Genomic DNA, 16,816 nt, shown 5'->3' on the forward strand with positions numbered 1-16,816 from the left:
TTTCACTTACCTTTCACTTGATAGGTAGGCAAAACAAATATAGGGCAGGTGACCTGGAAACGGTGAAGCAAGACAAGAGACATAGCAAGGTCTTTCAAGTATCCATTTTACATTGCTTTCTTGTATTCACTAACTCTCCTCACTACAGTGCTCGTGCTGGATTTGGAAATGACTGTCATCCTGCAAACACCCAGATCTGTGCAAATTAGGCTACTGTTACCTTTTATTTCATTCTAGAAACACGTTTGCAGTTTGCATCTGTGTTCTACATCAGCGATGAACGCTGTTATTGAAGATTAAAGCATTTCTCATTTGATATTCAACCTCACCACTGTGAAGAGTGATTAGTGCTTTTAGGAAGGCACTGGCAAAACTCCCAGTGATCCAGAAGTGTGTGATCACAGTTCATGTCTTGTTGAGTTATACTTGATTTCTTTTCTTACTTGCAGCACCTACGAAAAACTGAGTGTCTCATTTTGAAAAATCCCACAGGCCCTTTTTCAACAGTTTTGTGTGCCCAGAAACACAAAAGCAGATAGACAGTGCAGTGCAGTGAGTGTTGCATCCCATTAATAAGTTCCTCAGAAGAGTAGGAAGAGAACATTATCCTAAAGAACAGAAATCTTGAACTTACTAGTGAGGGAGTACTGAAAGTTGAAGCATATTTTCAATGTATGCTCCATTTCTCCAGCTTTACACGGGAAGAAGGGAGTGAATTCTGACCATTTCTGAAATAAAAAGGGCCAAGAGGTATCTACCACCAGCAATGTTTTCAAGAGAAAGTGAGTATACAGAGTATACTCCAACTGTCCCAGATCTCAGATGATCTTAAATCATTTCCCTGTGCACAGCAGTGTTTCTGCACACAATTGTACTTGGGGAATGGGTGAGAAGATGGAGGTGAAATCCCCTTAAGTTGTGCTAGGGTGATACTGTCTCCACATAAGACTTGGAGCTTTTCAGCTCCAGTCATGTTTGAATGCTGGATGTAGCCTGGATGGGTTTCAGTGACCCCTCAGGCACTTTTGAGAACGGGACTGAGCCATGAAGTTGTTTTGGAAATCATAGCCATGCTTTCCTTACCCCTTAGGCATAGCTCTATCACGCAAATAAATAATTAGAAAGGGTCATGGCAGCAACGTGTACATCAGGTAAGTCAGGGTTGCAAGTCTGGGCCCAGCAAATCTGGGAGATAGGAGTCCTCCCCTTCACTTCATAATCACCCCATAATCCTGCTTCGTCCAGCAGTGGTGATAGAAAACTGGTTACACTGTTAAGTGCAACATTTCTTTCTTTGAAAGCGGTATCTTCAGCTGATGGATCAAAATGTTCAGATATTGTTCAACTAAACAAATGTAAGGGGTTTACATTCATATGTTGTTTAGACATTCACAGTATCAGCTGCTGCAAATAACCCTTTGGACCTAAACTCCTTTCTTCTTGGGGGAAAAAAAGACACGTTTATTTTTCCTTAAATATAAAAATTACAAACCTGCAAAAAAGTGGTAGTGTTAGTATTCATTTTAAAAGTGCCTTTTCTAAGAGCTGAATCAACAAATCTAAAAGAACAGAGAGATTCAAAACTTTGTGTCTTCACCAGTTTAGATCCCTTTTTAGCTCTGTCTATGGCAAAAAAAAAATATATATATATATAGATATATAGATATATATATCCCAGTAGCTCAGATGAGAAATTCTAACATCTTAAACATCTTAGTTCACTGAAGTCCTGCACCCTGACCATTTCACCAAAGACTAGTTTTTGGAGAACCAAAGCTAAATTCCAGGAGTTCTCCAGAGCATGTAAAACTAAACTTTTTCTGAAATTTAGGTTCATTCCTTCAGGAGAAAGAGAGGTATGTTCCTAAAACCAGAGCAACCCGCTGCCACAGTATGAATTCCAGACCAAACACAAGAAGGCAATAGAGCACCTGAGCTGAAGAACTTTAAGATTATAGTATAAATTGGGCAAACCCATTTATTTCGTCCTTGCCTTTTTCTTACAGCTGACCCATTTTACTGACAGTTCAGGCAAGAACTATAATGTAGTCAGCCTAAGACACAGAACATTTCAGCTTGTAATTTTACATTTCAGCTAAATTATAAGCAACTGAGAACAGTTTTATTGTGGAAGGTGTCATGCAAATTGTAATGGGAGGCAACATTGTGTGCTCCCCTTAATGCAAGGGCCAGATGATGAAATGTTTGGAACATTCAGTAGGCATACTGAGCATATATGAACATTGTTGTTATATTTCCCTGAAGGACTACTTAAATACTTCTGGCATTTAAGTAATGGCATTACTTAAATACTTCTCAAAGCAGTGCAGAATGTTTCTGCAGCTCCTCATCTGTCTGCTATGCCTCTAGAAAGCAGCACTGCCTCCATGGCTGCTAATGCACTTATGACAAACTCCATAAATAGGATTCACTCTTCAGGGTTAATTTCCAAATTTCTTTATGCAGTGAATAAGAAATTAAGTTAAAAGCAGATGTTTTAGGAAGTTAGGCAGGGCTGAAATGAGTTTAAATGTTAACACAGATTAATAAGTAGAATATTGTGTTCATTTGTGCTAATTATTTCCTCAGAAGGCATCCATCCTATTTAGGCAATTATACAGCCTCAATCCTATTTAGGCAATTACATAGCCTCAAGTCTTCATTTCTTACCGGTACTACCAAGGGACTTCATCTGCTAGTTCAAGTTTGAGACTGCTCATGTGTTTTTAATAACATAGATTTAGTTTGAAAGATGCACTTGAGCTGTTTCCATGTGAATATTCCACACTTACAGAGAAATTCATTTAATCTAAATTTAAACTGTAGCTATAGTAACCAACAGTCACTGTGTTTCAGGAGGGCATATATAAGCCTACTCAGACAGAAGGAAACATGTTATGTTAATTATCATTCTATCAAAACACTAGAGTTTGTATTTTGGAAAATAATTAGCAGAAATTATGAATTCCTACTACCCAGGCTTGGAAAGCAAGAGATTTGCAGGAACGTATTCTAAATGTGTCTTATAAGACAGCTTTGGGGCATTCAATGGAGATTTCCTAGAGCAATTCTCAGTCTTAGACAAATAAGGGTAGTGTTTCTGTTTCAGGTAGATGATCAGATTTTTTTTTTACTTGAGCCAGTCAAAGACAGATTCTGTAGATGATTTTGCAAAGGTAGGAAACATCACTTACACAGTAATGTCCGTATTAATCAAGGTGCGTAAGGACATGTCCTTGTTTTATTCCTCTGACCACAGAACTCTAAATGTTGCCTGGTTTTTGAACAGCTTAAATCAGAGAGAGTAAATCTGTCCCCAGCATGCTTTTCCCGGACTCCCATGTCCGTTGAGAGGCAGTGCTGTTCTGTTGGTGTGGGTCAGCCAGGACTCCTCAAACCCAGTCCCACATTTCCCAGAAAACTGCTGCCTGCCTGAGGAAGTGACCTCTCCTTTTCAATGTATGAAATTTGCTTTAAATGTTTACTCTATGTACAGTAAGCTGCCAATGGTCTCGGGAGAGCAGGTATCAAAGGTTTCATACAAAATGCTGCTATGATCAACGTGTCTTTCTTCATTTGTGTTTCCTTTTCCCCAGAGTGGAAAGAAAGGAGCGTGCACGTTTGAAGACAGTGAAATTCAACGCGAAACCCGGTGTAATTGATGCAAAAGGGGTACGTAAATAGTGAAACCTTTTGAAATTGCACTGTACAATTGTTTTTATCCAGAGTAGAAAAAAATTTTAGCTATATAAGGAATATTTAGGTTGTTGCAACCTAGAGCTGCAGTACAGTGAAATGTAGATCAGAGATTAGTATGATATAATCTATGAAATAATTAAATATTCTTTTTATAATAATACTGAATGACAGTGCCTCCTAAGGGGAAGATACTAAAAAATAAAGAACGTTCCATGATAGCTGTGATTTTAGTTAAATGGAGGATAAAGACTTTTAAAATGAATGCAGATGGATAGCAGTTTAATGAAATAGGACCAGGAGCGTAAGTTCCCTGGCTTCAAAAGCTGTTAAACCACAAATCAAAAGCTGTGAGTTAAGGAGTCCTGGATAGAAAAAATTAGGTTTTGGGTGTTATGCTTTGACAGTTGTGACAGACATTGAACACAGGTGTGTTTCACACCAGACACAGTGGCCAAACAACACAAAATGTGCAAGTTCCATTCCACCAGCACTGCCTGGACAGAACAGCGTTCCTGCTGTTGCCACTTCACAGAGCTGCTTTACTGTGCCCAAGTCAGCAGTTCTTGTTAGCCTGATGGCCACTATCCTGTCTGGTGCTGTCTGGCTGGCCAGTATTACAGCATGAGAAGTGCCCACAGTCCTGGCTGTTAAGGTATATTTTTTCTGCTGAAGTGTAGCTTGCAGTTGTAGCAGTCGTGAATACTTGACATTTGCAGGGATTTATTTTTGAAACTCATCCAGTTGGCATATTTGGAATTTACAACTGAGGGCTTCTGTGAGCAAACTAGGAGACAGAGATTCAGCAGCCATGAGGGAAAAGTCCTGCTTGCGTGCAGAAGGTAGAGCAGGGCCAAAACTGCGTGATGAGCAGACACGGCCGTAGGTAGGTGCTGGCAAGGGAAATAACTAAATGGTTCAGTAGGTCCCTTTCAGACCTGCTGTTCCTGTGGTCTTCTGCCTAGCTGGAAACTCTCATTCTTAATCTCTTCTTCCTTCAGTTTCCCTCCATAATGATAATACTAATAATTCCCCTATTCTGTCCTTTCAGACAGATTAGCAGGGTAAGAAATTCCTCTTCCTATCACAGGTGTTCCCAAGTCTCTATGTGCCAGCAAAATAGTATTTCACATTTGCAAACACTTCCCTGTTACTGCTCTACAGAACGATTCCTGAATCCAGTGCAAATGCAGAATTATTGTACTGACCGAAACAAGTTTTCCAGACTTATAAGGCTCATGGAATTGTACGTTATTTGCACTTGCAAATAACTTGGTAAAAAAAATACAATAAAATACATTAAGAAAAGACTGATTCATTGCACAGCATTTCTTCAGAAGTCAGAATTCTATTTTTTTACTTTGAAATGACCACTCTCTGCAACCTTGTATATTAATTTTGCCACTTATTTTGAGAGATAATAAGTTTTATATTGCCGGTGAAATCACTGTTTGCATGTCTATTTCCCATATGTAATCGAAGCTGCAGGGGAATAATTCATTCATATAACTAATGGTCCCTTTTCAAGTGATTCTGTCAAGAATTTAATTACCTCTTGATTCCCTAAATTGTTTTTCCATTTTTGTCATCAGTGTAACATTAATCTGCCAGCCACTCAACATCAGTGTTTGATTCAGTGTTTAGGAAATTGTTTAATTACTGAGCAAGACCATTGTAGCCTTTGGGACCAAACCCTGCACATGAAATGAGGTATCTGAGTACACACATTTGTATATGGATTCTAGGTGTCACTATTTCCATTTGGTCTTTCAGTGTCCAAAAAGAAGTGGTGTAAAATGTCTAAGAGGCCACACTTTACTTTTTTACTTTTTTTTTCCACTTTAGAAGAAATTTATCCCAGGTCAGCAGGGCTGCTGTAGGCTCAGAAAAACCCCTTTGTTTCAAAATCAAGCTAAAATTCAGATAGGAATGAGCTTATGTGGGTCTGTGGCACCTTTGGCTCATACATTCATGACTATGTAAGCAAGTGTAAAGGTCTGAGTTTACGCTAAAGATGAAACTGAGAGAAATCTTTTCATGGAATATTTCTAAATTTGGCCAGGAGATGTGCATGGAAGCTTTTAAAATCTTTTTTAAAAACAACAACAAAAATGAATACAGAGAATCCTTGGGGGTTTTGAACTGGTAATGGTGTACCTTACTGCAATTTTAGCTGAATCATCTCACTAGCCCTGACTCTTTTCTTCCCCTGTATAAGCAATGTTCAAGAGCTAATAACCAACAGCAGAGGTTTCCTGAGATAATATCAAAATTTCTTTGACATAACTATCTCAAGTTATCATTTGAAGTAGAAACCGTCTAGTTATTCTATGCTTTTATAAAGTCTTATGAATTTTTATCTGTTTATACCTCATTTTTAATCCCATATCTGGAGATAAGATGCAAAGAAAATGTTACAGATGGGGTGACATTTGTAGTTTATCAGCTCCTTGTGTCTCACTGAAAAGGTGTTTAAGAATATTCAGCAATATAGTTGACGAACCTGTTTGTGGGAAGAGATAAAGGATAATCTTTCCAAAGGCCCAAAGTTCCTCTTTTTCATGCCAAACTTGTATGTTACTTCATCTATAAAATTAGTTCAGCACTTCTTAAAAATGTGATTTAGAATATTTATATGACTTTAGATTTGTTTCACTGGACCCTCCAATCCATGCCTTGTGAAATTAAAGTCTACAAAATCAGGATAGCTATAGAAACAGGGAATGTGAATCAAAATTAGGGAGCTCTAGGGAAACCTTCTGGTCTCAAGTTTAAATAAGGCCACAGATAGTACCTTTCCATGCAATGCATAATAAAATCCCCATGCTCATTATTACAGGATATTGCATTTAAAAAAAAAGTAAGTTGAAAAGTAATTAGGTAGGTTAGCAAGTAGCAAAACTAATGACAACTTTAAAATGTTTGCTATGTAACTTAGAACACATTAATTGTTGATTTCAATAAGAGATGTTATAAAAGGGAAAGGATCATATTACTTCTACTTTTTCTTTTAAACATCTGTCATTGGACTGTGCCAAAAAGCTACTTGGCTAGCTGTATCTCTGGCTTAACCCAACAGGGCTGCTTTTCTTCGATGTTCTGTTTATTCTGTCCCAAAGGATTTATTTGTCCAGGCTCAGAGACATCACCAGCATCCAGGCTACATTAACACTTACAAAGATACCAGACCAGTTAGAGATGGTAACATCTATGTAGTAAGGAAAAAAATACAAATACAGGTATAAACAGTTTCATTTCACCAAGTAAAGATTGTGCTTTATTGTATCGACAAGTTCAGCCTCTGTCTTCATTCTTATAATTGTTGTAGTGAACTTCAGCATTTTTTCTAATTACTGAAGGTGGCTGGTGCATCAAATTCACCCCACCACTACACTGCTTTGGTGCCCTACAGTCATTCTCTTCTGCAGCAAAAGACAGGGTGCCCAGGACACTGGAAACATTAAAAAAAAAATAATAATAATAAAAAAAATTTCGTTGATTTCCTAAGCATTTGCTTTCTCAGTCTTTGGGGCTCACTCGTCTATGGATAATCAATGGAAAATGGAGCAGACCTAAGGTTCATGTCTGATATTTTTGCTGGAGGAAGCCAAAGAAAGAAGCTGTAAGCACAAACTTCATTTAAAAATATGTTTTATGCTATGCTGAACTCAAGACTGTATCCCAAGTATGTTCTCATGCTCACCTTTGCACCAGAAGGAACAGAGCATGTGAGTAGCTGTGAACAGGATTATGTATGTGCCAAAACAGCATACTGAATTCTTGGTAGTTCTTCCTTCCACAGGCTTCAGACTGAACAAAAATAGCCTTTCCTTTTCTAATCCTAAAACCCACAATTGTTGAGGGCTTTTCAGATTTTTTAGTGAGCCAGAGTGTCAAGTGACAGAAATATTACAGAGGGGAAAGAGATTAGCCAGTAATCTACTTTTTTCGTAACTGTTATAATTACAACAGGTCTTTCAGGAGACAAAAATAGCACCTTTTGCTTTTCTCATGTCAGATCACATACACTTCCTTGACTGTCTCTTGAAAATATTCTGAAGTCGAAATTACAGCTCTTGTAACTTATAGCAACTTGGAAATTATAGCAACACCTCAGTTTTACTAATATTTATGTGTGTTGCCTGTTTCCAGAGATGTGCTGAAATATTTGAAACAGGTAGATAAAACTTAATTTTACATAGAGAACTGATTTTTTTATACCACATGCCTTTCCATTTCACACCTTATCTGGCCAGTGACTCCAGAATATTGTCTTATGTACAAATATTCTATTTCATTTGCCAATGAAATGAAAGCAATGTGTCCCACAATCTCCATTTCTAATGTGTGTGTCAGGGTGTGGGGAGATATTCTTCCCATGTTTACTAGGAAGCATTCCCAGATGTGTGCCTGCCCTAGTGAGGCTGCTCAGCAGGGTACTGAACAGGGATGAGGTGCCTGCCAAGAAAAGGGAATGCCTCATCCCTCCAAAACCCCTTCCAGCTCTGCCTCTCCTCAGCAGTGCGGGTCCTGGGCTGTGACCCACACCACACTGCTCCATCACTACCCATTAGGGGTTTTTTCTGTTCACTTACCTTGTCATCCACAGTTGTTTTCAGACTCCAGTCAGACACCTACATCACACTCAGCCTGCCTCTTTAGTTGACTCTGAATGATTTATTATGACAGTCAGAAGTTTGATAGCATTTAATAATATTCTTATGTGCAGATCCTGTTTACAGATCCCACAGATGCCTGAAATGTAAGGTCATCTCTTTGCTTTATTGTCATTTAACAACATTGCACTGAGGCATGAAAGGAAAAAGCAAAACCTGACTGAGATAGCAAATTTGGTATTGCGGGGTAAACAAGACTCTCTGCATATTTAATGCAGCTTTCCTCCAAGTGTCAAAATCCAGTGACCAACAGAACTTGATACAGAGGACACCTTTTGACAGTTTATTAAGTATTTGAAGGGGGCAGGGGGGAAAGCCGAACAAACCCATGTATTTCCAACCATTTATGCTCTAGAAAATCATTATATTTTCACCCCTAGTCATCAAAACAGAGCGAAACTGGTCATTAGGAACCTCAGGTGGTCACCTATGCCCTGAGGGTTTAGTCTGTAACTTCTTCCTATATCCCAGATTTGTCTAATCTCTGCTTAAAGACCTGCCATAACAGATATTTCATATTCTTCCCGAACAGCCCACTTCAGTGCTTCACTCTCCTCATTCTTAGAAATGGCTGAACTGCTGCAGTTTAACCCTGTTTTTATTTCTTCTTATATGAGTGTCTGTGGAAATTAGATTATTTGTCTTTGTCACTAAGCAGAAGCTGCAGTCACACCTACTCTGGTGTCAGGTACAGCATCTGTGCTAGTGGTTTACTGGGGCAGATCTGGCTGTATCAATGCAGAGAAAAAGGCAATTATCTCAATTTAATCCCTGACTGAAAAAAAGCAGTGTATTAGGCTGTCTATACTCTCTCTCTGCCTAATAAAGATTTTTTTCTTACATCAGTTCTTTACTAGGCTTCGGTTTTCTAAGTATAAAGATGCACCACCTTTAGGGAGAAGCAGTTCTGTAGTCCATAATCTGAAAGTTTTCCACATATGCCATGCATTTTGACCAACTTTTCTTTACACTTCTTTTCTAAAGACATTTGACACAATGAACAGATTTCCTAAAGTGATTGGTACAGGGACAAACATCGTAAAAGTAGAGGAAAATCCACAATCTGAGTGCATTCAAAAAGCTGCTGATTTGGAGAGCTCGTTAGCACTCAGTGTGTAGTTTGCAGGGTCACCATTCCCAAGAGGCAAAGGAGATTCCTCATTGTAGGCTCCAGCTTCCTCAGAAGGGGAAGCAGAGGGACAGGCACTGATCTCTTCTCCCTGATGACAAGTGACAGGACCCAAGGGAATGGCCTCAAGTTGTGTCAGGGGAGGTTTAGATTGGATATTAGGAAAAGGTTCTTCACCTTGTGCTTGGGCACTGAACAGGCTCCCCAGGGCAGTGGTCACAGCACCAGGCTGACAGAGTTCAAGATGTGCTCTCAGGCACATGGTGTATGACTCTTGGGATGTCCTGTGCAGGGCCAGGAGTTGGACTCGATGGTCCTTGCTGATCCCTTCCAACTCAGGATATTTTATGATCCTGTAGTTTTTTCTCTGTTGGATTTAAGTTCTGTCAAAAGCTTTAAGACCTCCAAAATGGGATGACATTAGGTGTCATGGAAGAATCGGATCTCAGCATTGTTCTTGTTTATGGAACAGCTTGTTTCTGGGGGGAGATGACTTCTTCCCACATAGGAGTGTGCTGGGTTTAACATCAGCAGGAAATTTAAACTGCAAATAAGCTACTCCCACTGGATGACTGCCAGTAAAGGGTACCCAGCTTTTCCTGCAGAATCCACACACCCCAGGGATGATGTGTGTGGTATAGAACAACAACTTGGTCACACAACTTGTCACACAACTTGTGACAACTTGGTCACAGTGCTAAAGTCCAACCCCCTCTCTGTAGGCAGGACAAGGAGGAAAATCTGAATGTCATTTGTCCACCTGCCCTTGCTCTTTCATGAGTTTTCACATCCTCCACAGCTCTGTCTTTACACTTCATGATGGAGCTGGTGCCAGGCAGTGGATGTTGGCACACTTTTGGGTTGACCTGAGCCTGCAATATTGGGCTGCCTTGACCATTCCCCTTGAGCTGAACACTTTTTGCTCAGCATTTCTCCAAGGTGCAATAGAAATAGTGCTGTCATCAGCATCTGCCTCACTCATGTGCTGAAGTAAGCAAATGAAATTCAAATGATAAAACAGCACATAGCCAGAAAAAATTAACTGATTCTTAACAGATTCAGAGTGTTCCAGGTAATCTTGAGGCACTCCACAATTACATCCAGTAATTTCATAGTAATGCCAGGTGCAGTCAAAAATAAAGGAAAACAAGTGAGTCTTCAGTTTTAATTTATGTCAGGGTAGCAGTGTTGGCTCTGTCAGGAAACTGATAGGCCTTAAAAATCTTGGTTTTTAAGAAGGTGAATCAATTTTAGAAATTGTGAAAAAACTTTCACCTCAAACTTGAGGCTTTTACCCAGCTGAAGTGAAGAAGTACGTTTCTGTAGCTTTCTTTGAAAAATCCAGTAAAAGTAGAGTATTTGACAATTTTTTTTCAAATTAAAAGAAAATATTTAAGTACAAAATCTTTGTGTCTGTTTTCCATGTTTCATTTTATTGAGAAGTACAAATTCTAAATATCAGCCACCAATTTGTAAACAAATTGGATTAGGGTAGAGAACTTGAGAAATAAGGGAATTGTCAATAAATTTATCCAGATGATGAAAAATATTTCTGCCTATTTGCATCTTGTCGCTCAAAGAAAATAACTGAAAGAGTAATTTTATCTGTTAATGAGCAATATAAATGCATTTATTTTATAGATTTTACAGATTTTTTTGGTTTTTTTCTGTAATTCTTCTAGTGGTGTGGAGTTTTACTTATTGGATAATATTATTTCTTAGGTGGCCATAATATTAGGGACTATAGTGTCTGTACTTCCTATCCCACAAGAAGTTTGTGCCATCCTTTCTTAGGTAAGAGAAATTTTTAGGAGAGTCACTGACATAAATATATGGAGTGCAATGTTTAAATCAGTCATAGATTAAATATAACACTGTGAAAATTTGCTAGCACAGGTAAAATACCAAAGTTTACAGCTGAGAGTTAATTGTTTTTCTTCTAAGCTGTTCCAGCAGAAATTTGTGCTGAGTTAAACTTCATGCGTGGTCTATTTTTATAACTTGATGTCTAATATCCTGAATTAAATAGTATGAAGGTTCCATGTATGTATAGATAATGCCATAGTTACTTGGGTTTTTATCTAAAAATCAGTTGAAAAGAAAAATTTGTGGCATTGGCAGTAGATATTGTCAAAGAATCAGAAAGACAACAATATTTTCTTCTATTAAGACATCACACAAAGATCCGAAGTGTGGAGTTAAGCATCAACACTCATCCAGAAGAAACATGCTCTATATTTCACATCTCTATTTCTGACTCAGTTAAATTCAATCAGCTCAGTGATTGCCTTAGTGACTCAGAGACCATGTTTGGAAGGTTACAGGGACAGAGGAACTGCCCCCGGGTCAAAGCCATAGTCCGTGTAACTTGATATCCTGCTTGGATAACATAGACTAGTTATATGAGATGCATTATTGGAAGATGGGGGAGCTTCACCTCCTAAACAACCCTCAAACCAGTCTCTTGAGATTGACTTTGGGTTTGTTTGCCCATGCCTTTATTTATTATAACTTCAACTCTAAGTCCTAAATAAATTAAAGTATTCAGTGCAAACCAAGAGCCTGGTATGATTTATGTCTGCTGAGCCAGACCTTTGTCATAATTCAGCCTGGTACACCAATCACTCTTTCTTTATCTCAAAAGGGAAGATCAAAAGATTTTCTTGTCCAACTATCTCTCCATAAGTACAGTTTGAAGGCATGTAGGTATTGTAAATCTTTCTCCACTACTCCATAAAAAAGTAATAAAGGTCTTTATGAAACTTATTTTGTGCAATCGTCCATTTAATGCAGTAGCTTGCACTTGCACAAGTGCACAGCACTTGATTGCATGAACATTTCCACAAAAACCAGTTATAAATTAGCAGGTTCGTGGGTTTTAATAGCACAGATAACCAACACCTTCTGCAGCTTTATTTGTTAGTGAAACTGTTAGTGAAATTAATTCAAAAGGCTGCACAGAGACCAAAATCCTCAATTTCATTTTAAAACCTAAAGAAGCACTAGCAGTCAACTGGGAATCAGAGCTCTAAAAAAGATTTAAGAAAATGCCTTATCATAATTGAGGAACAAAGTTCAAGTGGATAAACATCCTACGGTATACTGTAGGAAAACCTGTGAGTCTGGGTGATCAGACAGTCCCAAATCTTTGCCAAGGGCACGCTATGCTACTTCTGATCTCTGAGGCTCTCCTGACATCGTTGTTGCACAAAGAGTGCTGGGACAAGTTCATGTGCCCAAAGATTTATCAATAGCTGATGACATACATCAGCTCCAAGTGGGAAAGTTCAGGAAAAAATATTGACCAGGAACATTTAGGACAACACTGCCAAACATCAAGTACGCTTTCTGATTCCAGTTGAAGAGGAAGTTGAGGAGTGAGGAGGGAGAAGGGAGAAGGCGGCCTTCACATGGCTCATTTGGCTGCAGTGAGCTTGGCTAGGTCCAAGCCCACGCTAGACTGCAGCACATCTCTGAGATGCTGAGTCTGTGAGCATCTCATCACAGAAACACAGATACTAGAGCTGGGAAAGGATTGTTGTTTAGCTCTTTTCCCTTCACCGCCCCCTTCTCTCCAAGCACTGCAGTGTTATTCCCCACAGTACTCAAGATTAGCAGATTTGTTTTAAATGTGAAAAAATTATCTAGGTTTTTCCACTTCCCTTGGGGCAGATTATTCTACATCCAAATTGATTTCACTGTCAAGGAGCTTTGCCCTTTCTTATTTTCATGCTATCAATTCCAGTGCTGCTGTTTGAACAATTCCTTCCCACTATCTCGGTGTACAACCTGCAGATACGTGTAAATTACCTTGGCTGTCACATAAGCAAGATTTTATGTTGGTGTTTCATCTTGCTAACAGTGATAGAACCATGCAAATTAGCATAGAAAAGTACTCCCTTCATACCTTGCACCAAGTTAAATACAGGTTTGCAAAATTGGAAATACTGATTTTACATGTTTTCTTGAAAGTCTATTTGTCTTTCTTCTCCCCTGGTAGTTTATGTTGGTTTTAACGGTTGTTTTGTCAGAAATTAGAACTGAGTTGCTGGCAGACAACAAGCAGTAATTCAGCCTTTAAAAATATATATTATTTGAATTTCATACTTATGAATACTTAGCCACCATACCCTTGTCTGGAGAAGCTAGACAGAATGGAGTTTTTAATCAGGCTTTTACCTTTTCATTTTGGATTGCCAACACCCAAATCTCCCTACAACTTCATGGGAAAACTAAGCAAGCAGAGTTATTTTCAAGCTTCTTCTCACTCAGTAGGTTCTCACTTACCAAAACAGATTATGGTACAAAAATTCAATAAGGAAGTATTGAAGTATCTAAGAAAACTAAAGGCTTAACTTAACAGAATAGGGATGTCCTTCCCCTTGCATCTCGTAAAAAATCTTAGGGAAGTTGGCTAGTGCTGTTTGCCTGCATGTAATTGTGCGTGCAGACTGAGAATGAAAGATGGACATCTCAGAGAATATTCTCTCTGATCTCTGTACAACCAGGCTTACAGCTGCCACTCACAACTCCTCAGCTTATCTTCTACATGTCTGCACAGACACCATGAGGTGCTTTCTGTGTGTGTGAACCCATGGCCAAGTTTGGGATTGCATCAGGAAAGCAAGAATGGCTCAGTAGCACTGGCAGTCCTCTATACTTGGTCAGATCATTTAACATGAGATTTCAAATTCATCGTGGCTTGGGACTGCCAGGTGAAAAAGCCCATTATAAAACCAGTGAGGTGATATATTTGCTTCCAGAGTGAAATAACACTGAGGATATGTTACAGTCCAAAAATTTTGTTTCTGGTGTCAGTGCAAATTTTTGGTATGACAGGAGAGATTTAAAATATATAATATAGAGATTTATAAAATCAGAATATTTAAGTATCAGGATTTAACAGTGTCTGAGTGCCCAATCTGTTATTAAAGTCAGTGTTCTAATGAGTAAATTAATCTCCCTAACACAAAAAGGGTCAGTTAAATATAGAGAAAGGGGTTGCAGAGACATAATGTTGATAATAAATTTTGTAGACTTTTTTGGAAGGCTGAGTACATGAAGGATTTTCATTTAACTTAGGCCAAAATCAGGTATTAAAGAAGAAGAAGAAGAAGACCACATTGCAGATGAGAAGCAGTAAAATTAATCTCTCATATGCACTGCTAGACCAATCTGAGAGCAAAGATGACATTCATAGTCATATAACATAAAAACTAGGTTAAAGCATAGCCCAAACCTGCCTAAAATTAGATACTATATGAAATCCATCTACACCCTGTAAAAAATAATTTCACAGCCAGTGCTCTGGAACAGCTATTTCTCAGGTGGTCCCTGTACACTGGTTCCCAACTCATGACTGAAGATTAGTATTTGTTGAATGAAATGGCAAAAGAAAGCATTCCTGAAGCATGAATGCTTTGGTTTGATCTGGTAGCTTCTTGGCTTTGAGAAAATAGACCTGTTAGAGTACTATAAAAAAATGTTTCCCCAACCTATTAGGATCTTCTGCAAAGCCTAAAGGGAACAACCCATGTCAAGAGCACATCTGCACTAAATTGTAGGGGTTGGATCAGCTACACTATGAAAAAAAAAAATTAGGGAAGAAGTTCAAAGTAAACAACAATATAGTTGCCTATTGCAGTATGGTACAGGTATCAAATAGCTGAGACTGGTTTTTGTGATGTTTACCACTACGAAGAAAATTTTGAAATAAGATTGTTTGTTTAGTGTTACATGAAAATTTCCTTTAAAATCACTACCCTATTAGCTGATGAGTAACATATATATGGCTGCTGAGCCTAGGGAAAAACATTTAGAATACAAAACAGATGTTGACACGGAAAAGTACCCAAGCGAGTTCTTCAGGAGAAGAAACACACAGCGGTTTAATGTCTGTCACAACCAGGGGAGGTTGGTGTGTGCAACCCAGGCTTACATAACTGGGGACAACTGGGGATACTTGGTCAAGCAACAGTGCTCAGTGCACATCACAAGTATTTTTCCTGGCTTCTCCAAAACACAGTCTATGTTTTAGTAGTATCAAACAAGGATTCAAGCCAGGACATGAGTGAACACTTTCCTCCATTTTCTTTCTGACAAGAGACTCTTTTCCATCGCAGATCAAGTGCTGTGAATGATATCACTGTTCTGTTGTGAAACAATTTGAAAATTTCATTTGCCTTTTAGTGTTAGGCACTTGTCTGTTTAAGGTGCCTCCTGCTGCCATTGCCTAGGTTAGTGGTGATCTGTGTGAATGGCAGTGACATACACAAGTAATCTCTTGTACAGGTTTTTCACTGAGACTGAAATGCCTGAGTAATTTGCCATTACAGGTTTTTACATTATCATGGCAAAGAACTTGTGACTTACAAGGAATCCAATTGCAAGCACTTTTTCACTGACTTTCAGAAACTCTGCCTGCATAAATGCAGTTGAGTCAGCCTAAGCTTGCTATCACAATTGCAATTCCAGTTGCGTGCAACTTTTGTATCAGGTGGAGAGATGTAGGCAAATACCTCTCAAATTTGTCCTACATCTATTTCACAGCTTTCTAGAAGAATACAGAGCCTATGGCTCCAGAGTATTTGACGAGTCCAAAGCTTCCACTGTACTAAAATAAAATTTCTCAAATATACATCTGAGTTTGGAATTTAACCTTGCCACAGATCTTTGTACATGTGATCCTTTCTTAAAAAAGAAAATATACACTCAGTGTTGGCCTCTACTCTTCCATCGATGAAGCAAATTCTGGAATTAACAATGGTGTGTGCAACAGAAACATGGTTTTATTCTGTCTGAGTCTCCCTCTTCTCTCTTTGCCAAGCCCCTTGTCTCTATGCATTAGAGATATAAATTATGATATCTGTACGAAGCCTTTTTGGGGTTGTCAGCAGGATTTCATATCCTTAAGGTGGAGACCATCAGCCTGATTTTAATACCATTTATACTGGATACAAAACCAAAATCAAGGCTCTTGTCTTTGATTCCTTGTGAAGAAACGTGCACTTAAATTAAGAAAATAAACACTTGGTAAGCTCATTCAGTTAATACCAAGGCCTAATTATGTCTCTAAGTTTGCAGAGTCAGACCCACTTTAGTGTTTTATAATATTTTAGTTTCTTTATTATTTTAAATATAAACCCTCTGACTACCATGCTAGTAATTAATGATTAATCTATAGATATACTATCACATGCATAAACATGTTTGGTTATGGATATTAATATAAGTAGATCAGCTCTATTTTAGGAAGAAAGTTTTTTACTGGTGCAAATACAGTGACATGGTTGCATATGATAGTCATCTGCTGCAA

The 16,816-nt window shown here is 38.5% G+C and overlaps 1 protein-coding gene across 6 annotated transcripts in view; it reads left to right on the forward strand.

Moving 5' to 3' along the window:
• DLG2 (discs large MAGUK scaffold protein 2) overlaps positions 1–16,816 on the forward strand; it is a 986,088-nt gene that overhangs the window by 942,042 nt on the left and 27,230 nt on the right. For all 6 annotated transcript variants that reach the window (XM_066341286.1, XM_066341281.1, XM_066341282.1 and 3 more), the window contains one exon: positions 3,597–3,672. In XM_066341286.1, coding sequence (XP_066197383.1) covers positions 3,597–3,672 — 76 coding nt within the window. The remainder of the gene's footprint in view (positions 1–3,596; positions 3,673–16,816) is intronic.

This window comes from Sylvia atricapilla, chromosome 2 (assembly GCF_009819655.1).
Source record: "Sylvia atricapilla isolate bSylAtr1 chromosome 2, bSylAtr1.pri, whole genome shotgun sequence".
Lineage (NCBI taxonomy): Eukaryota > Metazoa > Chordata > Aves > Passeriformes > Sylviidae > Sylvia > Sylvia atricapilla.